The 26,314-nt window shown below is 46.3% G+C and overlaps 1 protein-coding gene and 2 non-coding genes across 3 annotated transcripts; all 3 read left to right on the top strand.

Moving 5' to 3' along the window:
* Positions 1 to 14,854: 14,854 nt before the first annotated feature.
* Positions 14,855 to 18,859, top strand: LOC135381450 (uncharacterized protein K02A2.6-like). The gene has a single exon (XM_064612550.1). The coding sequence runs from the start codon at positions 14,855 to 14,857 to the stop codon at positions 18,857 to 18,859; it is 4,005 nt and encodes a 1,334-aa protein (XP_064468620.1).
* Positions 18,860 to 25,504: 6,645 nt separating this feature from the next.
* Positions 25,505 to 25,576, top strand: Trnat-ugu (transfer RNA threonine (anticodon UGU)). The gene has a single exon. It is a non-coding gene; the product is annotated as a tRNA-Thr (tRNA).
* A 172-nt stretch (positions 25,577 to 25,748) lies between these two features.
* Trnat-cgu (transfer RNA threonine (anticodon CGU)) lies at positions 25,749 to 25,820 on the top strand. Its single transcript has one exon. It is a non-coding gene; the product is annotated as a tRNA-Thr (tRNA).
* Positions 25,821 to 26,314: the final 494 nt, after the last annotated feature.

Raw genomic sequence — 26,314 nt, forward strand, 5'->3', positions numbered from 1 at the left:
GCGTTTCAGACTGGTTCACACTGCCACGTTCGCGCTTATGGGCTACGAGTTGCGCTTACGTAGTACCCATCTCGTTGCCGGCTGCGCTCCTCCATCGTTCACATTACTGCGTTTCGGCGCTCCGTTCCTCTAATGAGGAGCGGCCTCCTAGAGCGCCATCCTTCCGATGAAAAGTGAAATAGAGCCACAGAGTGGCATGACGTCCGGCACCCCGGTGCCGGCTGCTTTGGAAGAGAATCAGACATTCCTTGACGATGTTCTTAACTGTGAACCCACTGCTATACTAATTGTCATTCATTAGTTTTCTTTTTTCGTGGCATTCCTGGAGTCGCCTCTTTTGCTATTGTATAGCCATGGAAACTTCTCAACTTGGAGAATAAGAGCTTCTAAGACAGCAAATGTTTGCGCCATCTTTGTAAGAAGACGGGCGAGACAAAACGCATGCGCGGCATCTGAACTTTTCTGCCATCCTATTGGCCAGTGCGCTTACGGTTACGGAGCTTGCGGGAGAAAAGTTGAAGTTGCCTCAGCTCCCTGGCGGAAACGATCTTGCGGGCGCCGTCTCTTCGTCGTCATGGCAACCCCCACCGTAAGCGCCCGTAACCCGTATTTGCAAGCGTAAACGTGACAGCGTGAACCAGCCTTTACGTCTACTCAAATTAAATCGGGAGTAGCATTCTACTCGAAGCGTCATTTCAAAATCGGGTCGAGTTATAGCCCTGTTACACGGCCAGCCTTCCACGACCGTTGAAGCCAACTGCCGTGAAAAACGCGAGCAAGCGTGTAATGTGTCAACCTCTCAAACAGCATTGGATTCAACCGGTTTAGAATTTGACACATTACACGCTTGCTGGCACTACGCGTGTTTTTCGAGGCAGTCGGTTTGGACGGTCGTCGAAGGCTGGACGTGTACCAGAGGTATTATAACTCGATGACGTAGATACAGTTTGCGACGAAAGTTTACGGAACATGCGAGTGGCGTATTTTTTCCTCGGTGCGACACCCTAGCGGCTGGCTGAAGCGGCTGTGTTCACTGCTTGGGAGGGGTGGAAGCGTGCGTTGTTAGCGACACGCAGTAGTAGTTCCGGTGTCGCTTGGGGGTGTCTGGGAAGTGGAAGCTACCTCTGTGTTTCGCTAACAGCGCAACCTTCCACCCCTCCGAAACAGTCAACCCACCCGCTTCCGCCAGCCGCTAGGGTGTCGCTCCGAAGAAAAGTACGCCGCTCGCGTACTCCGTAAACTTCTGTCCCGACCTGCACCTCGGTTTCAAAACCAGGTTGATTAAACTGACGAGATAGCTCACGTTCCCACGGTCAGCAGGGATGGGTAAGGGTCCGTACACACATGCGGTACGCATGTGCGGAAACGGCGCGCGGGCTACCGCTGTGCGGCAAGAAAGAGTGCTTGCCGCCCAGCATCAGCTACCGCTTACGGTTTCCGTGGATCTCAAGATATTTACAGTGACGGCTCTGTCAACGTTCTGCATACTGCGCGGGTGGCCCGAGCAAAAACGATGGTGTGGGTTCCCTCCTGACTGGACAAGATGTGCGGCATGCCGCTAAAAATAGTGCATTACGCGGTCGAGATAAAGCGGAACGTGGAAGCGGCTTCTCCACCACACCGGCAAGGATTTTCCGCTCCGCATTCGCGTTACACGCGCTTTTGCAGCATATGGGTACGCGGCCTTCGACAGAGTAGTGACGTCAAGCAGGTTGCGTCTGCTCTTTTTCGGAGAACTAGGAGACGAAACTGGTGACACGTACCGTGGGAATAACCAGAGCTGGGAATAACCCAACAGAAGCACCGTGTCGCGGTATGGACCATCATAACACCGCTCGAAAACAAACAAGCTGGCACACTTCTTAAAAGCACGTTATATGACTTGGTTTCCGAAAGCGAAAGAAGGAGATTGACCTCCGCAGTTGCCAAAGCAGGTTTTGCTGTTCTCTATCTCAATATTTCTTTTCTTTCTTTCTTTGTATTCTATGCGCTCAAGTTATGTCACCGTCGAAGCAAAATTAGCGTGATGCAGTATTGTTCTTTTCAAGCTTGCTCTGCCTGAAAACAATCTCGATTGCATATTCCTACTGTATCTTGACACCATTGAGAATTGGATTGCTTTTGTCTTTGTCGTGTTATGCGATTTTACGACACGACGTAGCCATCCTGTAGGAGGTCCATAACGTCTTCCCACCCATAATCCGTAGAAAGCCGCTCGCTTCCATGCGTACGCGGTCAGAGTGAACATCCGTTCTAACGCTTCGCGTACGGCTGTCTGCTCTGGGGTCACGTGGTACAACCCTGTCACGTGACCAACCGAACGCCACACGTTTACGAACGCACCACATGCGGCTGTTATGAGCAAAAGCTTGAAAAGGGAAAGAGAAAAAGCTGGGACAGGGAGTCGTCGCATCGCTTCCGTCGTAAATCAGAGCGCGGCCGGCAATTTGCGCCTCTCGAAACGACAGTGTCCGCATTTTTTTCTTGCTATTACTGTTGTAACACAGAATGTATTTTTCAATACAATGGGCATGCGCATCCTGTTTCCGTAAAAAAGAATAGATGTGACTAAATTTCGGAGTTCAATTCCGAAAATTATATTTCTCGCGAATTAAATTTCACAAAAGTGATCAGAAGTGATGGCGGAATCTCCCGCGTCAGATATAGCGTTGACCCCATAGTACTCAGACAAGTAATTTTTTTTTAGAACGATTTGTTTTGACGTTAGGCGAAACAGTCTGTATTACAGGAAATGAAGTCACCAAAATAAAAAATAAAATGAAAAATCTGCGATGTCATCACACAACAGGAATTGTCATTCCCTGAATTCAATATCGGACGATCATTTTGGTTTCCGTTTTTGTTACAAGTAATGAAGGACTGTGTGATGTGTTTCTGATTTCTGTTTCCGGTATCTTTAGCATATCCGATTTCGGTATTATACGGTTTATTCACATGATGTAAGCGTACGAGAGCGCCAGTGTCGCTAGCAGATTTGCCACCACTTTGCACGTCCTCGGGTTTTAACTGATCAGGCCTTCACCCATATATAATTGACAGCGTACATCTGGTTTCAGAGTTATTGTACCGTGTGATATTATCCGGACTATATCCAAGTAACTTCCATGTCTTCAACGTTAACAGTCCTCTAAATCATCATCCTACATCATGGCTGCCTTTTCATAGTGCCTTCTGGATGGGTGACGTCAATAGAGAGTTTTAGCACGATGTACGCAAAGCTGATAGCGTACGTAACAGACAGCGTTGGCGGCTCAGCGAACTGCGCGAAACTCTCTTGTTATGGGCGTGCGCAGAACCATCAACGCTATCCTTACGTACGAGGAGGCGATAGCGTACGATATTCTAAAACTATCCAATGAATAAACTATGTATACCGTTTCTGTTTCCGTTATCATTACCGTTGCCATTTCCTGCGTAGAAGTTACGAGGACAGGTGTGCAGTTGTCAAATTTTGTGCTGGAATCATAAGCTTGCCTTGTTCCTGTGTCTAGGACAATCTTGATGCACAAGGAGTAACAGGTGACTTAAAAAAAAAAACTTCAAGGATCTCTATCACCATTCAGTTGGTTGGACATTGTATTAGCGAGACATCAGTTATAGTATACCTGTTCTTGAAGAGGCTTTTGGAAGCCGCTTAGCTTGTGTTGTCCCAAATTCTGTCTGGAAATCAGTTTTCCCTCTCCAATTCCAACAGACAGTTGTGGGTAGTGTATGTATATATTTTGTGGTTCTGCCTGAAGTATTTCGTGCTTTGAGCTTCGTTGTGTATTTTTGTCGGATTTTGTGTTGCCCATTGCACAGGCTTGTTTCATCACCGCCGCACCTTACGTCGCGAATTTCCCCATTCATTATCATTAATTTATTTGTTGTCGTTGTTGTTTCATCATGTTTATACCGTTGCGACGTTTAACGTATGTACGACAGAAAATGTAGTTCGTATCTTGACAGAGTTACTCCACCGTAGAAATTGTACTGCAGCGCCGTCAGGTATCGCTTAAAATGCTATATGGCCTATTGCTTGAGTGTCGGCGCTCTGTCTGTCCCGACGTACAAGTGTGTAGCGAGCTATTGCAACCGATAGGAACAACCGCAATGCGGGCTTAAATGTGCTGGTATTAGATTTAACGCGACTATAGCTTTGCTCTTTCCGGACTACTTTCGCATACTTTTGGTCCTTGAATACATTACATGCCGCTGGTGCCACATTACAGGTTGGATGTTCGCACCCCTCCAAGTAATCGTCAACTTTGTGGTCGATTTACGTGTAGCTGAGCTGTATCAAGTGCCCGGTATATAGTAGCTCGCCGTCTTCGTCTGCGAGACGATACGGGGTGGCGTGGGCTGAGTTTTGGGCGCCGTTAGATAGCCTTCAGGTGGATAAAATTAATCCACGCACCGACTCCTATGGTGTCACTCATTATCATAGCTATGTGGAGACGTAAAGCCACGAATTACCAATTTTTATCAATTGCACTAATGGAACGAATTTATTTTTGAGGAGTGTTCAGTGCCGATTGCGAAGGCCAGAGGGATACATTTTCACTGCGGCTGGAAGATAGACAACGTACTTGTTCCGTGTTTCTCGTACAACAATAGTGTTTTGAATGAGAAGTTTATTGGAGTATCAGCAGAGAACCCCCCCCCCCCCCCCCACCACCTCAAATGGACGACTACGCCGAGGACTAACGGCAGTCACACTTTCCACCGTGGCAGGCACCCTTGGCTACCATACTGGACCTCTGCACTTGACAGTGGGCGTCGCAGTTTGTTCCGTCAGGCTGCTCGTCGCACGAGTGCTTATACATATTGTTCTCACCTGCAAATGGAAGGAATGGATCGATATTTCAGCGTAAACAATGGACATACCCTAAGGGAATAAACGAACAAATCTTTAAAAATGAATAAATAGAATGACTCCCATTGTATAGTGTGCCACCCTACTGCAAACAGTGACATGAACGTCGTATATTTTGTCTGGTAACCCTGGTCACACGAAGTCCATCAGCTTTTCAATTATCTGTTTTCGGACGTAGTATTTAAGATTGAGGAATTTGGGGCGGTTATACTTTAGAAAAATCACATTTTAAAAAATCCTGGAATGATCGCCGACTTTAAGACATTTATCGCCACGCTTTCAGAAGAGTGTGGCACATCTTAGGTAAATGATGTGATACTTACTTTACATCATATTTGTCGCAAGAGGAGCAAAAACGGACGCCCATATCGACGAACACCATATCACGAACGCCATCACTAACAACAACTTTATTTTGAGATGATGAATGAGAGTTTTTATCGGTAGGGGCGCTACTCTACCTCCATGGTGGTAGGGATGTAAAGAATGAAATAATGAGCCGCTCCACCAATCCAGCACAACAACGCTCTGCCCTCAAAGCTCTTTTCACTTTTTGGATACCATAGGACTTCGAATACCATGGGGCTGTTCGAGGTTACTGCCGCTTTCCCATAATTATCGGCCTCTTGGTGCATCTGTGCAAGGTCGCCTGCGATGTACATTCCACGATCCTCGTAATATAGAGTGACCTTCTTTACTCGAGCCACACGAATGCGATTTCGGTGGGTCCCGAGTCATGTCGGCGTCTACGGCATTACAGCTTGTGACGTAAGGTTACGGAACACCGAGGTGTCGCATTTTTCTGCATTGGAATGACACCCCAGCAACAAACGGGAGCGGATGCATACTGGTATACTAAACGATGGATGCAATTGCCGGTCACCCGTCTCTTATTTGATCTCTTCTTCATAGTTACCGGAGGTCCGCTTCGGTGAAAGACATACGCCAGTGCCGTGCCGCAGCAAAACGTGCCCACGCGTTAGAGTCAATTAGTCGTATACACATCTCAACATACGCCTGCAGCCACGCTGCTTGCTTGATGTTAGCAAGAAGCTGTGTGTCGAGGACGTTGCCAGGACCAGCCCCTTCTTGGGGTCCATTGACCCAACGATGGATTACATTCTCGACGATATTCAACGATGGATTTATAACATGGAAAGAATGGACGAAGGGTACTGGGTCCCACTCTTGAACTCTCTCACAGCAAGCGTTACCGTGAGTTTTGAAGCTGGCGCCCTCCAAACGTCACGCGGGGTATGAGAAAACCGTTTTGGTAGTTCGCGATTTGAGATAAATAATAATAATAATTGGGGGTTGCGTCGCGAGACAACTAAGACGGTATGAGATAAGCGTTGCCAAGCGTTGCCACTTTCCGCTGAAGCTCGTGGCGAGTCACGGCCGAGAGCTGCATTTGACGGGCGTTACGGTATTCATGCTGCTTTGTCGCATCGGTACGTTCCACGATATAAGTGTAAAGTTTACACGATGAACCTACAGGTCCACGTCGCCTTCACCACGGTGTTCTAGTGTAGGTTGGGTCAATGTAGCATGATGCTGTGCTCAACTTACCATGTAATTGAGGACTACGACCTGTACACGTGCGAGCAACGGGATGCGGGGAGCTTAGACACCAAAACTTGAAATCCTGGACTGCCGACTATTCGGCGTGTCCAAAGCCCTTGGCCCATATAGCACTCCTGCCCATCAGTGCCGAGTTCTTCGCTCCCTCTTTGGCTTAGTTTAAGCTGCCCAGCCTCCTCCAAGAACTCTAAACCCCTGAATTGCTTCTCTTAGTGCTCCCCACTTTACTCATCATCTTTGAAGCTGTGTATAAGGGTGCGGTGACCACCGCTCGGAAGTCTCCCATCTCAAGCAGCATAACATCGTTGCCCACTATTGGACCAATATTGGCAATGCCGGCCCAATATTGGACGAAGATTTGACAAATATTGGGCCAGTACTGGGCCAGGATGCTGTGCTGCTTGGGATGTAATCATCAGTACTCAGACATTCATTGTTGTTGTTGTTGCACGCCCGAGAACAGCCGTGTTTAAATTGAAGTTTCATGTAAACTCTTTGAAATTAATGAAATAGTGAGCAGCGAAGGGTAGCGAAGTACTCAGGCACGCAACTGCAGGGAAATATAACAGAAACAGATACGGCCTCAGTGGCTCAGTCGGTAGCGTGTTCCCCTTCTGATACTGTGATCGCGGGTTCGAACCCGGTCGAGGACGCCAGCAACTTGGTGGCAGGGTACAAGTTGCTTAGACACGCCGTCTTCCGCGAGGGACGTTAAAAAACGAGTGCCGTGTCATGTGTTTTTATCGCACACTCAGTACCCTCAGGTGGGCAAAAGCAATCCGCAGAGCGATAAAAAAAATTATTAAGAAAAAAAGATAATAATAAAAGAAACAGATACGGACATCGCGCACTCAGAGTACCTCAAACAGAAACGAAAATAATGGTGGTAATAATTCGTTTACCGCAGGACGAAGCGCGAAACGAAGCGAACTAAAATTAACCGAAGAACTAAAACTAAAACGGACTGTCCAACTGGAGCATGTAAGTACGGCTGAAGAGCATACCGGGTGTCTTACGAAAATCCCCCGTAATTCGTAAACAGGTGGGCTTATATGAAGGCTTTATTTTTAGTCGTCGTCCTTGAGACGTCGACCAATAATTGCGCACTGAATGGCTCATTTGCATACTCTCAATAATGAATAAAATTTCTAACTTTGAAATTTTAAAAATAACAAAGACGGTTAAGAGCATCAGCTGTTTACTATATACATTAAAAACAAGACTTTCGTGCAGTAGGCTGCACTTCTTCAGGTTTGAGGACCTGTTACAAGTGGTGAAGCATATATCAAAAAACCAAGTCATATGGTACAAGAGAAAAGGGTAAGGGTGAAGAGAACTACAAACGCGATACAAATATCAACAAAAATGAAAATGAAAAACAAAACGCAATCAGTAGGAGGTGGCTCGACAAGGTGAGACAGACATACATACAGACGAGTCGGAGTTGTACGTGGAGGAAACCAGTGAACAGCACATGAATAGGTACAGCAGCCAGTTGGCACAAAAGGCTTTAGAATGCGTACGGGGAATTAGGGCTCAAGGGCGGAGGATTGAGGACACACAGCACCTTGATGGCTAAGAGCTTCCAGACTCTGGGAAAGTAACGCGGAGTTGGTGTCTTACTGATTGTGTATCATCGTGTATGATGTGAAAAACGGCAGACAAGTTATAATACAATAAATAGACTCATAGTGTAAAGGAGTGTAATGGACCGCCGTACACGTTGATGCCGTGCGGCTGTAACGTTGCAAATTTCGAAATGAAAAAGGATTCTCGATTTTTGCGTTTGATGTCATTAGCGTACCCAGATTCTAAAATGGTGATAAGTATATGCGTATGCAGATCATGTCCCGGAAGATTAAAATGTAGCGATACAGGTGACTGGCGTTTATTAACAATATCTGATTTATGGCCATAAAATCTTTCACGGATGGTGTTACGTGTTTCGCCTATGTATTGTTTATTGCACAATTTGCATGTAATGAGATAGCAAACATTGAATGAGTTACAGTGAAGGGACTGCCGAATAGAGAAAACGAAACCATTAACAGTGCTACAGGTGGAGGTACATGTTGCAATAAATAAGCAAGTTTGGCAGCGGTTGCTGTTGCAAGGAGCGCAACCGGGACTCTGTTGATTATTGCGAGAGGAAGTGAGTAAGTCGCGTATGTTACGTAATCTCCGAAATGTAATAGTCGGAGCATTAGGGAAAATGTCTTTGACATATTCATCGGTGTGGAGTATGTTTAAATGGCGTTTGAACACAGATCCTACATTACGGAGTGTGCGGTTGTAAGGTGTAATGAAAGTACATTTATTATGACTTGATGCCTTATAATAAATGTACTTTCATTACACCTTACAACCGCACACTCCGTAATGTAGGATCTGTGTTCAAACGCCATTTAAACATACTCCACGCCGATGAATATCTCAAAGACATTTTCCCTAATGCTCCGACTATTACATTTCGGAGATCACGTAACATACGCGACTTACTCACTTCCTCTCGCAATAATCAACAGAGTCCCGGTTGCGCTCCTTGCAACAGCAACCGCTGCCAAACTTGCTTATTTATTGCAACATGTACCTCCACCTGTAGCACTGTTAATGGTTTCGTTTTCTCTATTCGGCAGTCCCTTCACTGTAACTCATTCAATGTTTGCTATCTCATTACATGCAAATTGTGCAATAAACAATACATAGGCGAAACACGTAACACCATCCGTGAAAGATTTTATGGCCATAAATCAGATATTGTTAATAAACGCCAGTCACCTGTATCGCTACATTTTAATCTTCCGGGACATGATCTGCATACGCATATACTTATCACCATTTTAGAATCCGGGTACGCTAATGACATCAAACGCAAAAATCGAGAATCCTTTTTCATTTCGAAATTTGCAACGTTACAGCCGCACGGCATCAACGTGTACGGCGGTCCATTACAGTCCTTTACACTATGAGTCTATTTATTGTATTATAACTTGTCTGCCGTTTTTCACATCATACACGATGATACACAATCAGTAAGACACCAACTCCGCGTTACTTTCCCAGAGTCTGGAAGCTCTTAGCCATCAAGGTGCTGTGTGTCCTCAATCCTCCGCCCTTGAGCCCTAATTCCCCGTACGCATTCTAAAGCCTTTTGTGCCAACTGGCTGCTGTACCTATTCATGTGCTGTTCACTGGTTTCCTCCACGTACAACTCAGACTCGTCTGTATGTATGTCTGTCTCACCTTGTCGAGCCACCTCCTACTGATTGCGTTTTGTTTTTCATTTTCATTTTTGTTGATATTTGTATCGCGTTTGTAGTTCTCTTCACCCTTACCCTTTTCTCTTGTACCATGTGACTTGGTTTTTTGACATATGCTTCACCACTTGTAACAGGTCCTCAAACCTGAAGAAGTGCAGCCTACTGCACGAAAGTCTCGTTTTTAATGTATATAGTAAACAGCTGATGCTCTTAACCGTCTTTGTTATTTTTGATTCTGCATCGCCGGAAACTTGCACATTGTTTTTCTTCACGTTCTTTGAAATTTTATTTCGGATGCTTTCGGAACCTCTGTTTTACCAACCTTCAGCAAAAACTATTTCACGAAAACGCCCGCGTCGGCACTCAAGGATGCTTCGATTTATAAATTGGTTCTTGTTTACATATTTCCTGCACGACGCAGCGAACCAATGCGCTCTTTCGCTCGGCTGTCCAACTGCCAGATACAGGTTTATCTTCCTGGTTCATAAGGGGGGATGACCAAAGGCATGGAACAGGAACAAGAGGTGCTTGGGTGTATTTGAACCATAGGGGAAAAGACACGCTCTGCGGCTGCTCCTTGTCTTCCATCACCCCGTGTGAACTAGGCAGATGAAAGTAATTGGCAGACGGATAGCTGAGCGAAAGAGAGAAGTCGGTACCCTGCTACGCTCAAGAAATATGTAAATCCAAAGTAGTGAATTACTCTAAAAATCGCTAAGTGTCGACGTTTTATATTTTCGTTGCGTTTTCGTTTTTTCCCGAACATTTTTTTCGCTGAAGCTTCCGATCGGTTGAAGAGATATTCCGAAAGCGTCCGAAGTAAAACTTAAAGGTTGGGAATTTTAGTTATTTCTTGAGCGTATGCAAGACAGCCGCTCACTGCTCAGCCCTTAGCGGACGTCTCAGCGTCTCAGATGCTCACTGAAAAGAAAAGTTTTCGATAGCGCCACCTATTTACGAGTTATTCAGCCAAACTCGTGAAACACCGAGCATAGTACATAGAAAGAGCACAGTTCTTATATGCTTATGGTGACTCGCAAGTTGCAAGCGAGAGTAACCGTGAAAACCTTGTTCATATTAGCTGTCCAAAGAAGCCACCCAGAACTATATATTTGAATAAATGTTGTCTCTAGCGTGCACAAAATAATTTCCTTGAAGCAGATTTCAGAATATATACGTAGATATATTGGGTTGTGTCACGGTGTCTAATCTTACAAAAAAGGAAAAAAAATAAGCAGAAGAAGAGAAGGCAAACATCAAACTGGGGTTGGGGAGGCACGAAAAACCGAAACGGAACCGTAATGAAAGCGAGAACGACGATAGCGGTAACGGAAACTGAAACAGACACAAATATGGGCCAGTACCGGAGGCGGTAACGGAAACGAAAAGGATTCCGTTACCTCTCCGTGCATAACTGTGAAGCTTATGGCGGACTACTGCCGAATATGGGAGATGCAAAGTTGGAAAAGCCGCAATTAACACAGTCGCCAATAGTACCATTTAACCCCAGAAGTTAAACTGACTTACGTGGCACCTTGCTCAGAACTGAAAACAGAAAATACGCACATTTAAGTTACAAGTTAGATTCATACTGGAGTCAAGCGGCTCTTCCATTGTCTCTTATGCACTGTCTTAAGCCAGACGTACCCGATACGCATAGCAGCAGCAACACCACCTTCCACATCCTAATTCAATGAGCTGGACGTACTACGTACACACACGTTTGCTATGACACTCGCGGCAGTCCACATTTTTACGCCGAGTCGTGTATTCCGATACTCCTCGCTGCTATAAATTTGTCCGATCATAAACACATGCCCGTGTTTAACAGGGGACGATGACATTTACAAGCCCCATTTGCGACGACGTTTTTAAATATTCATTTCGAATTTCATACGATCGTGATGCGATGCTGCCCACGGAACACCATCAAACACGTGCGGCAAATGATGTCGCCACATTTGTTGTCGAGTCGTGTCGTTCTCTTTGCTCGGGGGCTGCTATTAGCGCGTTGAGTATCAGATACGTTTCAGAACCAGACGTGTTTCGTGACGCTCAGACATCACGCTAAGTTCCATAAGGCAACAGTATGCAGGATCATGTTTAGCGCTGGCTATGATATATTAATATGGTTCGAGGGGGGAAGGGGTTAACTAATGCGGCACTGCGGCGTTAATCTTTCCGTGGTTGCTACGAAACATAAACCGCTTTCTGTCAAGGTTACATCAAGTATGTACAGATCGGCTTTTACTAGCATCTGCGCTACACATACCATATGGTGTATACATAAGGAACGACACTATACAGTCGTGACAGGTCCCTCGTTCACTTATGCGCTCAATCAAGGAGAGAAGGATTTGTACGCCGAGTGATTTTAGCCCTTTTTGGAACTAAATGCGTTGCCACAACAATTAGTCCCCTTAGCGAATAAATACATGTTTTTGGTTCCTTCTGTGGCTATGAGCGGCGCGCACAGGCGTGGACCGATGGAGAGAGGACAACAGAAAGGAGTAAATACATGGGACTACATGAGTGTCACAGGGTGAGGACCGCGTTTCACGCTCTGTTCTCAGTGTCCCAACTACATGATTCACATGCATTATTGGCAAAGCTTTGAATTAAACCGCAAACCGTGATATGTCGAGTGACATGAGATCTCGCGGCATGCATAGGGTACCAATTTCGCGAGAAACAATCTATTTCTTCTATCTAACTATTTCTTCCTCGATGTGGTTGGAAAATTGCTGAGTTAGCTAAGTTCTACAGTATTATTTTACCAAATTCACGAAGAGCACATATTTACGTAGACTGTTACATTCAGGAGACCTTTTTGCGAAGGTCAGTGGCTATTTGAAGTCCTGGGGTGTAAATTTCAGGGTTACAGGAAAAATAACAACTTTATTTTAAGATGATGAATATGAGGGGGGAGTTTGGGAACTAAAATGGGGAGTAATGGGACTAGAGGCTGCGATTAATCTTTGTGTTACTCTTCGATTTCTTAGAGTGTGGAAGTTGAGTGTGGATTTTTACTCTTGTCGAGTTCTTAGACTGTGGAACATGTGAACATCAGAAGCCTGCGGCGGGGACTGTATTCTGCTTGACAGCTGCGTTCGTTTTAATATTATTTAGCCACAAAGATTCCGTTACAGAATTTCCCATTCCCCCACCGTTTCGCGAAAGATGTAAAGGAAGGTACTGATTAAGTAAACTCGCTCTCCTGAACATGAGTAGCACCATTTAAATGTTACCGAAAGCCGTGCTCACGCCCTCTGACAAAATAATTCAGGGTTCAACATGGCTACGTCGCACTGATTGGACTCTACAAAGGGGAAATTGAGCCTCCTGCCGCCCATCTTCGAGTGTCACCACTGGAGACGTGTACAAATTTAGTTTTAAACGTGACTGAATTACGACTAATTACTACATGCTCATAATAGTAATTAAATCACAATTACCAAATAGAATTGTAACTAAACTGAATTACAAATTACAACTACAGTTACACTGAAAATTAATTGAGTTACAGTGAATTACAGTGATTTTAATATACAGGAGATTTTACTTCTTTCTTTTTTTTTAATTCGACACGGAGTTTAAAAAAAAACTATTCCAACAGCATAAATTTCGTTTCTGCAATTGCGACATCGTGTAATAGCGTATGCAGCTTCTGGACGATTAATGAACTAAATTCGTTAAATAACTTAGTATTTTGATGTTTTCTGGTAAATACGCGATAGCACAAATGGATCCAGTCACTATTCAAATCCACCGTCCTTGCAGCCACAGAGCTCCGTGTCTTTTTCACTTGTGCATGTACTTGCTGGTTCGCACTGCGGCCTCCACAGGTGGCGCTGTCACCGTGGAACATTGATGTATCGCCGAGACATACTGTTCGTGCCGACCTAAGACCGCGTCACGTCCCTGCGCCGTGCCGATGAGTCTAAAGTAGAAGAAAACGGCCGTCCGCGGCTGGGAGTGCACGATCGACTAGTAAACTCAAAAAATTCAAAATAAGTAACACTTGGTCCATGTCTCTCAACATCACTAAGTGCAAGGTCATATCCTTCTCACGTTCCCCTTCACATGTCTCTTCATCTTATCAGCTACACGGCTCCCAGCTGTTAGGCGTTCCCACGTATAAATACCTAGGCCTGCATTTAGATTCAACAATGCGTTGGTCCCTGCATATTGATAAGATTGTGTCTGAGGCAAACAGGACCCTGGGATATCTTCGCCGCCATCTTGCACTTGCTCCGGCTCACATCAAACTCCTATCTTATCGAGCATTCGTACTACCCAAATTAGAATACGCCTCTGCTGTTTGGGATCCACACCAGGAGTGCTTTTTTTTTTTTGGAATTCGACACAGTGTTAAAAAAAACTATTCAAACAGCATAAATTTCGTTTCTGCAATTGCGACGTCGTGTAATAGCGTATGCAGCTTCTGGACGATTAATGAACTAAATCCGTTAAATAACTGTCCTGAGGCAACTCCCTTCCTTAGTATTTTGATGTTTTCTGGGAAATGCGAAATAGCACAAATGGATCCAGTCATTATTCAAATCCACCGTCCTTGCAGCCACAGAGCTCCGGATCTTTTTCACTTGTGCATGCACTTGCTGGTTCGCGCTGCGGCCTCCACAGGTGGCGCTGTCACCGTGGAACATTGATGTCTCTCCGACACATACTGTTCGTGCCGACCCAAGACCGTGTCACGTCCCTGCACCGTGCCGATGAGTCCCAAGTAGGAGAAAACTGCCGTCCACGGCTGGGAGTGCATGATCGACTAGTAAACATAATATCCATGTGCGGCCACAGCGCTCCGGCTATTTTTCACTTTGTAGAAACCGCTTCTTCCCTGCCTCACCGCAGGCCATTAAACTCTGCGGGCCATCCGATTTCGCTTACCAATAGAGGAGAAGTACTCAACAACAAGACATTTATTACATACCTGTAGTGGATGACGACGACGTTACGGAAGATGAACAACGAGCCGCGTGACGTGCTGCATTCTTCAGCTGGCAATCAGCTGTTTCTCAGCTGACCGCGGCAGTCGCACATTAAACACTGCTCCAACAGGAACCCAAGGTCTAATGTTGGTATTCTTTAGACTTCCAGCTATCACAGTGGCGACGAGATGACTACGTTGGACGCAGCAGCAGAAGGCCAGTTCCAAGGAAGAGAATCGGCTACGCATCGATTTCATGGACCGGGGACCTTCGACCCTACAAAGGAAGACTGGAAGCTATATAAGATAAGGTTTCAAGCTTCATTGGATGTAGCCAGAATTGCGACGGATACCGACAAGAGGAACTTGTTCATAACGTCGCTAGGACCTGACACTTTCAAGCTACTGTACTCGCTGGTTCAGCCGAGGGACGTCACGGAAGTCTCGTTTGTGGACCTCATCAAAAAACTAGATGAATTCTACGCGCCGAAACGCTTTAAAGAGTTCGAAAGAGCAAGGCTTTTCTCAGCAAAGCAGGCGGAAACGGAATCGGTGGCACAATTTTTGACGAGGTTACGTGCAATTATCTCGAACTGTGAGTACGAGTCTGAGACAGACATTCGAGCTTCGTCGTTGTTGACGGCATTTATCGTCGGTCTACGGGACCAGAGACTCAGGGCAAGGTTAGTTCTTGAGAAGGGTCTTACCATAGATGCTGCCCTGAAGCTGTCGGAAAGCATACTTTCTGCTGAACAGGAGTCGCGACTGCTGGAAGAAGGAACCGCATCGAGCAGTTCATCCGTTGCTAAAGTGCAAGATAAAAGCAAGGACTCTAAACCAGTTAGGTGTTTTCGATGTGGTAACTTCAATCACGCTGAAAGCGCGTGTCGATTTCGACAGGAAGAGTGTCGTTTGTGCAAGAAGAAAGGTCATATCGCTAAAATGTGCAAGAACAACCCCAGGATGAAAAAGGGGAAAATCAAAGCTGTCACGGATATATTTCTCGCGGAAGAGAGAGACGGCAAGTTTGTGCTTTGCACGATTTTAGGACAGGACGTTCAACTGCAAGTTGATACCGGATCTAGACATACACTTCTAAATCACCAGTCATGGATAAAGCTTGGGAAGCCGAAGCTTAGTCCACCTTCGTATAGCTTGCAAGGTTTCAACAAAAATCCAATTGCTCTCAAGGGTCAAGGGCAGGTAGAAGTTGCATACCAAGGTCGAACCCATCACCTGGAGATTGTGGTTACTGAGTCTCTCCACAGAAATCTTCTTGGCAGAGAATGGATTGAGAAGTTGGGAGTTGATCTTAACAAGCTGTTTGTGGGAGCTCTGGATAACGTACCCTCTTCTCTGACTAATACCTTAGAGACTCATAGGGAATTGTTCAAGAAAGGTCTCGGCAGATGCCAAAAGGTCAAAGTGCACGTTCAACTCAAAGATGGCGCGTCCCCGAAGTTTTTCAAACCAAGGCCCATTCCGTTCGCATTACGTTCCTTGGTTGAAAACGACTTGGAGAGACAGTGCAAAAATGGAGTTCTGACGGCGGTAGATTATTCAGATTGGGCGACACCAATTGTAGTTGTACCTAAACCTAACGGCGCAGTGCGCGTTTGTGGCGATTTTAGTGTATCGATAAACCCCCAACTGGATATCACACAGTATCCGCTCCCGAGACCAGAAGAACTTTTCGCTAAGCTCAATGGAGGCCAAAAGTTTTCAAAACTCGATCTTTCGGAAGCCTACCTACAAATGGAGCTAGACGAAGAAGCGAAGAAGCTACTAGTCATCAATACACATAAGGGCTTATTTCAGTTTAACCGAATGCCTTTCGGAATCGCTTCGGCACCGGCAATCTTTCAACGCACCATGGAGCAAGTGACAGCAGGGATAGATCATGTAGCCTGCTATCTAGACGACATTATTGTGACGGGCTGCGATGATGACGAACATAACAAAAATCTCGAAGCTGTGTTCAAAAGGCTCAAGGAATATGGTTTTGTATTGAAAGAGGAAAAGTGTGCCTTCCTGAAAGATGAAGTGGAGTACCTTGGACAGGTTGTGTCAGCAAAAGGCTTCTTCCCTTCTCCGAAGAAAGTTTCTGCGGTGTTGAACATGCCTGAGCCAACGAATGTATCCGAATTGCGAGCGTTTCTTGGCATGGTCCAACACTACAGCAAGTTTATACCAGGATTGGCAGACTTGTCATCACCGCTAAATAAGTTACTTCGTAAGAACATGCCTTGGTGCTGGTCTGAGGACTGCGTAGACGCTTTCGACGGCCTCAAACAGAAACTAACGTCTATCGACGCTCTAACCCATTTTGACCCGCGCAAACCAATCTATTTGGCAGCGGACGCCTCTTCAGAAGGAGTTGGCGCGGTTATTTATCATAAGATCGACGGAAAGGAGCGGCCGATAGCCCATGCCTCGAAGACATTATCATCAGCCGAGAGGAATTATGCTCAAATCGAGAAGGAAGCGTTAGCCATCATTTTTGGACTGAAAAAGTTCCATCAGTATCTCTGGGGACGACGGTTTACGCTATATACGGATCATAAACCTCTCACTACAATTTTCGGTCCAAAGAAAGGCATACCAGTCACTGCAGCTAATAGATTGCAACGGTGGGCATTGATTATGATTGGCTATACATACGACATACAGTATAAGCCAACTCATCAGATGGGAAACGCCGACGGGTTGTCGAGACTTGCACAGGGGCCGGATGATGATTTCGACCGTGCAATAGCGACTGACAACATAGCAAACGTGGAAGATGTTAACCTTCTTTCGACAGAAGCGATTTCGATGCTTCCTGTAACGGCGTCTGCTATCGCAGAAGAGACGGCAAAGGACCCGGTGTTTGCCCAACTCTCCCATCACTTACTAGAAGGTCGTTCTGCTGGGGAAGACAAGCCGGAACTTCGTGCTTACTTACACCGTGAAAGTGAGCTGTCGATTTCTCACGGCTGCATTTTACTGGGAATGCGTACGGTCATTCCTCCGAAGTACCGCAAGAGTATCTTGGATGTGCTGCACGAAGGGCATCTAGGACTCACCAAAATGAAGATGCTCGCTAGATCGTATGTTTGGTGGCCTGGATTGGACAACGACATCGCAGCCAAAGTCAAAAGTTGTGAATCTTGTGCCTCAACCGCAGAGGACATTCAACCAGTCCCTCTACACCGTTGGGAACGCCCAGAACATCCTTGGACGAGACTGCATGCCGATTTTGCGGAGTACGACAAGAAACACTTTCTAGTGGTTATAGATGCTCATAGCAAGTGGCCGGAAGTTGTCCAAGTACGCCGTCAGACTGTGACTGACACCTTGAAGGCCTTCCAAGAAATCTTCCTGCGGCAGGATACCCCTGAGCAGTTGGTGACCGATAATGGCCCACAGTTCACCAGTGCTGATTTCAAATCCTTCTTGGAGCTACGGGGAATCCGTCACATTCTCACACCACCCTATCACCCCAAGTCCAACGGACAAGCTGAAAACTTCGTAAGGTCCCTGAAGCAAGACTTACGTCGTGCTCAAGCTGGGAAGGAGGAGGAGCCTGTTGGAACGTTTCTCGCGAAATACAGAGCTACCCCACATGTGTCGACCGGCAAGTCACCCTGCGAGCTGCTAAACAAGAGACTCTTCAGGATGACTCTAGACCTGGTCCGACCATCCCGGCGCGAAAGTGGCGATGTCGTCATGCCACTCACACAGAACAAGTCTACCAGGAATTTCCAAGTCATGGAAAAGGTCTGGGTAAAGGATCCAACTCAAAAACATCACTGGATCAAGGGCGTCGTCTTGGGACGCATAGGTAATGTTATATACGACGTGGACGTGGAAGGTAAGAAGCGCCGCCGTGTTCACGCCGATCACTTGAAGAGAAGAATCTCTGCGGACGTTGTGCCAAATGCTGATGTCGAGAGCACAACCCGTCCAACTGGTCGATTAGATCTCCCAGTGGCTCTTGCCTTCAGCTCCCGGCACCCAACTGAGATACTTCCTCACGATGACCTCCCTGCGTCGTCGTCCATGGCGTCTCCTGATCGTCTGCCCCCTGTCCCTACCAGAAGATATCCTGTGCGTCGTCGGAGATCTCCCGCACGCTTCAAATTCACAACGTTAGGAGGGAGGGATGTAGTGGATGACGACGACGTTACGGAAGATGAACAACGAGCCGCGTGACGTGCTGCATTCTTCAGCTGGCAATCAGCTGTTTCTCAGCTGACCGCGGCAGTCGCACATTAAACACTGCTCCAACAGGAACCCAAGGTCTAATGTTGGTATTCTTTAGACTTCCAGCTATCACAATACCAGTTGCAAGAAGGAGAGCCCGAGCTGCGCTCGACCTGGCCAATAGTCAGGAAAAAGCCTTGATGTAGACCCTCACACATCTTTTAAAGCTTCCTAGCCCCCCCCCCCCGCGCGCCCTTCGCATCGCGTGAAACGTTATCAGCGCGACCCGTCCTCGTCTGTTCCAGGTCGCGTCACAAGATGAGGACCCTTGTTATCACCACATCTCACCCTCATCAAAAATACATCAAGCAGTGAAAAGTACGAGTGTCACACATATACACAAAAGCGAACGAGTTCGAGGTTGTTGGGGATCAGGCTCGGGTTCACACGTTCAGTTCCTTAGGGATATCGATCAGGAATATTGCACGTCATGTCAGTGGTCCAGGCGGTCCGGGGGCTGTTCAGGACATTGTAATAGTTCTGAACGATGTCCCTCCAAGACGGCGATGGCGGCCGCGACGTCTCCTTCGGAGACCCTGGGTGTTCGAGCAGCTTCTGTCCTGGCTCGATACAGTACATACTCGCACCGACGATGAACAGCACTATGCATTACTGTGACTTGGCACAGTGGGCTCAAGGATTCGACGTTCTTCTTCTGTGTAAGTGATTAGGGGATCCGCACTGTGCCGCTCTTCGACTGTAATCCCATGAAAAGGTTGTAGTACCTGGCTGTCACCCATTCACCGAACAGGCCTGGGCTACGCCGTCCACTTCGATCGGGAGGCCCACGAAACTTAAAGGGACGGTCTCGTACCCCCTGCTCTTTCATAACGTGTACCATTCGATTGCCCTTTGTTGAAAATGGAATACTGCTAATTTACCCGACAAAACACGCCACAGTTATTAAATAACCGAATTAAATTGGGAAAGATTGCAGAGCATGCCGCGATCTGTGTTGGCAACAATAAGAACGGCCACGCCGCCCTGCGGGTAAGTCCGTGATAGGATACAGAAATCGTCTGCTTTTGTGCGTGCTAGTGCATCGGTGTGAGCAGACGACTTTCAGAAGTTACTGGGCACCGCGGCAACTCTCGTACATTTTCTTTCAGTTCTCAGGTAAAAAACGCGCATTCTAAGTAGTGGCAAGCATGGTGATTCAGAACAACTATGTTAATCCTCAGAGACAAGTTAAAAGTCGCAGAACAACCGCATCCACAATCACAAATCTGAAGTCGCTGGCCATCGGCGCGCGCGGTCGCGTTACAGCTCCGACCAAAAATATATTACGCGCGCTTCCATTACGCTCCCCGTTGTACACTGATCATGCTTCGAAATGAAGTATCGCTGACGACGTACATGGAGAAGTAGTACGTGTTTATTTAAAACCGCATTAAATACTCGCGGAAAGAAAACACGTGACTTAGCTTCCACGTATCCGATTGTGCGCCACATTATGGGAGACCCCACAGTCAATGCTCGGACTACATTCGCGGAGGTATATGCCTGAGTGTCCCCATTTCGAGAGCAAAGGGGATTACTCAACCCAAGGTGCTTCTGCAAATTACAATTACCATGACAACGACGACGCACCCGCACGCCGACGTCATACGTGACGTATGCATGAAAGAAGCGCAGCTCTCGTCGTCTGATCTTACGGCACGTTTCGACAAATTCCTCGAAAACGACTTGTTATTCCGAATGAAACTTTGACGGTTGTATGTGTACAGTACTCCTGAAACTAGTTTTGGCTAAGTTTCGGAATCGCCCCGGCTCTACGAGACCGCCCCTTTAAAAGCCCCTGCTATTAGTATCCACAGTGCCACAGACCGAAAACGTGGAGCCCTTGGAAATGTCGCCTGAGTCGTCTGGTGCAGATTCCTTACGGTCCGGGCGGGAACCTCGCTGGACCGCAAAATTTGTGCGCCTCTTGGGTATCATGCAACTGGAAAAAGAAACCAAGCAAATATGTGTACAAGGACCAGGAGGTACCTCCTGACGAGAGAATCTGTCAAGTCCACCAACAAATGGTATCGCGAAAACGATATTGTTTAGCACTCTCACACGGCAAATCGAATGACAGTCCCGACGAATGACAGTCGCACCGAATGTCATTCGTTTGTCTTACTTTGAGCTACCAAAGAAAGGGAATGTAATTCGCAAATGATGTCAGTGCAGATAATTAAGACAACAAGGCCGAACATATGAAGCATTATACAGGCACAATACTGACCTTTTTATTTCTTTTGCTCGAAACTAGCGAAACATCAAATTATTTCACAAAATATTTGCTTTTTGAAAGAAACTTAATTGGATGAGTGGTGGTGGTGGTGGCGGTGGAAGGGCCCGACGTTGGATGAGTACCACAAGCAAAGACAACTAAGAAGCCTATCTGCACCGCACTTAGCAACGTGGCCACTGAGAACGAGGGTAGGGAAAAAAAGTGTGTAGCCTTCCTTCCTTTCTGTCGAAAGTTATCAAAGTTGTGCTAAATTTTGGCCGAGGACGGCAGCAATGTGGGGGAGGTAAAGATTGCTTCCAGCACCGTGTCTCAGAGATATCCGGCATAGAGCCCTGCACCATCCCCGGACGGAAGCGGATATCCGCAAGATCCTTGCGGATTCGGATGAAAATTTATCACTTTCTGCGGTGTGCGGATGGGATGCGAATGGCTTGAGGTCGGATGCGGATCGGATGCGGATGCGAAGCCAGCGGGTCGTTAGCGGATCGGATGCGGATATACCGCGTGCTGTAATTTTTCCACTAGCAATTTATTTGTATTACACGCCGACAGCGAGTGCATGCTCGGGTTCACCTTTGATCATGCACGGCCAAGACGGGGGAGAAGGTATTCTGGCGTCTCCAACTGCGCGAGCACCGACGAGGTAGCGTTTCACGCGTTCCAGAAGTTTCTCCATATCGCGTTTGTTGAAATGTTTACCTTTGCTTGTCGTCGTGAGTCCTTCCGTGACAGCATGGAGGCATCTGAAATTATACCAACGTTCTTCCGGCGGTATTTACGCGTCCTTCGAAACTTGCGGATTTTGCGGGTCGGATGCGGATATTGCGTTTTGCTCAGCGGATCGGATGCGGATGTAAACGGTTGTGTATGCAGCGGATGCGGGTCGGATGCGGATGCCAAAAATCTCATCCGCGCATGTCGAAAGAACCCTAGGTGAACAAAATTATCCGCAGTCCAATCCTGCGGCATGTGCAGCATGTCGCCACACTAGGCAGACAAACCTTGTGTGTAACATCGCGGCACCATAATTATCGATGAAAGATGGAAGTCACTGAAAAGGTTAGCCAGGCTGTAGGATTCGAACCCGCATCTTCTGGATTACCGGTCCTGGGCTCTACCAATTGAGCTAATCTAACACACTTTTTTTTTACACCTTTTATTAACAAATACAGACAAGTACAAGTACATCACACGCTTGCAACGCCGAGGGCCATTACAAAACGTCTAAAGAGAAAACTGAATACCTTTTGAATTTGGACATAATTTTACAAGCACGTAAGGGCATCAGACAACGTTTCTAACCAATCTGGCAGCTCTAATCGTCGCATGAGGCACAGCTTAAGTTGAGATAGTTCCATCTTAATGTATTTCATAGGAGGCATTAACGGTTCTTCATTCCTGTCAGCCACACGACGTTTCCACAGACAGTACAAGGCTATAAGGATGACACTATGGTACCTGACTCTTTCCCTCGGGTGTAATGGGAGAAACCGTATGGTGTGTGGGTTAAGCCGAAGTCGTGTTTTTAAAACTTTATACTGGGGGTTGTGCTAGAATAACTGGGCTTCTGTGCAGACTAAAAAAAGATGGTCATACGGATCAGGAACTTCACAGAATCTGCAGTCTACCGACCAGGGCAGGTATATACCCTTCTGCGCGAGCCATGCCCTGATAGGTTGTCTTGATGTGTGAAGTTAGTAAAAGAACGTCTTCATGTTTGGTTTGATTGGCATCCTTTGGACTCGACCGAAACATCCTTGCCTGGTCAACTGGATGGAATATCTCGATAGACAGGCACAGAAAAGTGGGATCAAGTGGGCCGCCAGCGTTTTCTTGTTGTCAGAGAAGAGGTATTCAAGGGTAAGTCTGGCTTTCAAAGACAGCATGCACTCAACGACCTCCCTGAAAAAGCGTGTTAGCTGCATCATTCCCTCTAAGAACATGACGTGTAATTCCGGGACGTAATTATATGCAAGGACGCGTTTTATACCCTCGAGAATGGGATGCAGCTCTTCACGAAAAAAACAGTCTCTCATGACCAGTTGTTTTATAAAGAGGTGCTGTAGGCCGAGACCTCCATCACGGAGCTTTCGAAAAAGATAGTCGCGAGGCATCCTCTCAAATGTAGACCACCATATTGTCGTGGCAAAAGTCATGTGACAGGCGTGCACTACTTTGCGTGGGCATTGCAAGACTTGCAAAAGGTAAACTACCTTAGCGGCTAGAAACACGTTGCATACCGCCGCTCACTGAAAAATTGAAAGATCTTTCTTCCTCCAAATGAAAGCGTGCTTCCTTATGTTGTCGAGCCTCTGAGAACACATTCTACTCGGGTTCCTGGTTTCTTGCAACGGAACACCAAGATAACGAGGGTTTTGTTCCTACCACGGAATTCTGCAAAAAGGTTCAGGTGTTGTCGCCCAGTGGCCGAACCAAACGCCTAACGACTTCTCTTTGTTTACAAGCGCTCCAGACGCTTGACCAAACAAATCAATTTGCTCGATGACATTCACAACGATAGGTTTGTCTTTGACAAGGAACGCAACATCATCAGCATATGCAGCCACCTTAATCACAGTGCCGGCCAGTTCGAACCCGCGGATGTAATTCAGACGGATGACTCGCCGACACAGCCGCTCCAGGTACAAGTGAAAGCTGTGTGTGTTTGTTGTACTTGTCCTTGTGATTTCTCCACCATGTTCAACTTCACAGTGATGCATTCAGGTGCAGGGCTCTGGGTCCCCATTTGCTTGTGGAATTGGTTAATGTACCAAGAGCTAGCAGCCTAGCCAGGAGGTCCAAGGTGCATGGGCATCAGATGTGCACAGGGGAGGGTCAACCTAACGCATCCCTGAAATGCAACAGCAGTACAAGTGAGAGGCAAATGAAACAGCAACTAACTCACACAAAATATGTTCACGATAACAAGTATGAAACAATTTCTCCTGATGCCACTTTGGACATCTTTGTTCATAAGTATAAACTAGTAAAAAATCCAGCGAATTGTTTGGAAATGTGAAGGAAAGTGCCTCTGGAGGACAGTTACCAATATTTTGACTGTTGTCCTTCTGTGCACTGTCCTCATCATTACCACAGTATTTAAAGGTCATGGAAAGAGTCGAGAACAAATATGATGGGAGAATTAGAATTACAAGCCCTGTGCAGAATATGACAACATCTTAACAAAAGACACATAAGACAGCATCAACGTTTCGCCTCTCAGTGTGCCTAAGTCTTAATTACATGTAGGAAATAGAAACAGTTACGAGCATGAGACTTGTACTGTCCAAAGTTGTACCACATTAATGCACTCATGTCATTCACAGCAAGAAATAAGAAATGCTGCTTTATGCCTTTAAATAGTGCTGTGATTTCGTCAGGGTAGACATTTTCATATGTCAAACATGCAAAGCGCCTTTGCAACATTCATGCCCTAAAAGAGAATGGCTAAGCACAGGACGGTGCTTCCCAGTGACCTATTTTCTACCCAGGGCTGGTTTGACCATGTGCTCTGGATGCCGCAACTGCAGGCAGTTGTTGCTTTCAGCCATGTGCCTCTTGTTGTTATTATGACGTGAGGATTGCTGTTGTCGCAAGATGGGCCTTTCACCAAGGGTTCTATAGTCTTGTTCGACTTAAGAAGGAAACAAAATCTAGTTTGTCAGCTATTAAAATGTTACTGCACAGCAGATAAGATGGTTGGATGCAGAGAGATTACACAGAATCGCTGCGCCATATATCTATTTCACTATTGACAATTGTATCTTATATTTGTGCGAGAAAACTCCAAATTTTACTATTGCATCCCTTAATCTCCAACGGCATATGTCTCAACTCAGCCATGAGATACAAGCATTCTTTTGGATTTAGTCTAAAATGTAGATGAGCATCTGTATAGCTTATGGGCACACTGTGGAAAGTATGTCCTACATCAGATGCACACGGGATTTCGCGTGGCTATGACTGTAACTGTTTTTTGTACTCCTCACTATAGACAAAGTGTATTCAGATATGAGATCTGCCAGCACAGGACTGAAGTTCAGAATCTGAACTCCCTGTTGTTTCGGAAAGGGGGAAGCTCAGATCCTGAGGGTCAGTCGGGCTGCACCAAGGGAGATTAATTTGCTTTTTCCATGCTATACATGATGCCACAGCGATGTGACATGTATGACAAAACAAATTAATCTCCCTTGGTGCAGTTCGACTGACCCTCAGGATCTGAGCTTCCCCTTTCCAAAATAACACAACATCAGCAGAACATCAGCAGTACAGGTAGACCCTTTCCCTCAGTTTTTGTCTGATAAAATCGATCTTTCCCTGTATGTCAAACGAGAGTTGGAAATCAACTGCACCGGGCCGCTATAGATCAGTTGCAGAGCACTGGTCTTGTAAACCAGGGGTCGTGAGTTCAATTCTCACTGGCGGCAACGATAGGTGATTTCCAACTCTCGTTTGACATATAAGGAAAGATCTGTTTTATAGGACAAAGACGAAAGGAAAGAGTCTACCTGTCGTTGTGAATCAACTAAACAATATTTTTATGTAGATAGAGGTGCAACAATTATAGCATAAAAGTCAACGTTACATTTGCAGCACCTGGCTGCTATAGCTCAGCCGCAGAGCACTGGTCTCGTAAACCAGGGGTCGTGAGTTCAATCCTCACTGGTGGCAACAGCAGGTGATTTCCGACTCTCGTCTGACATACAAGGAACGATCGATTTCATGAGGCAAAGACTGTGGGAAAGAGTCTACACGTCGTTTCGAATCAGCCAAACAATAATTCTATGTAGAGTGAGGTGCAACAATTACAGTATGAAAGTCAACGTTACGTTTTTAGCACCGGGCCGCTATAGCTCAGTGGCAGAGCACTTGTCTTGCATTCTGCTTCCGGCACTCGATGAGTACGGACGCGGGAATCATGAGCTCCCGAGGGGAGGTTTCTACGGCTAGGACCAGCCTGATTCAGGATACGAAGAGCGAAGTTCACGACTACCAGGTGATGCTGCCAGTTTTTCCGACAGCCGAATTTTCTGAAAATACGGTGATATTTCACGGGGACGTGACCGGAAGGCCATATCGCAGAGAAGACTTCAAAGTCAGTTAAAGAACAGTGTGAGTGGCGGTGACATCTTATCATTTGGTGCCAACCAGATGAATCACGTCTG

The sequence above is a fragment of the Ornithodoros turicata genome, chromosome 1, assembly GCF_037126465.1.
Source record: "Ornithodoros turicata isolate Travis chromosome 1, ASM3712646v1, whole genome shotgun sequence".
Lineage (NCBI taxonomy): Eukaryota > Metazoa > Arthropoda > Arachnida > Ixodida > Argasidae > Ornithodoros > Ornithodoros turicata.

Coding starts and splice junctions, on each gene's coding strand:
- LOC135381450 (XM_064612550.1), top strand. CDS start 14,855: ATGACTACGTTGGACGCAGCAGCAGAAGGCCAGTTCCAAGGAAGAGAA.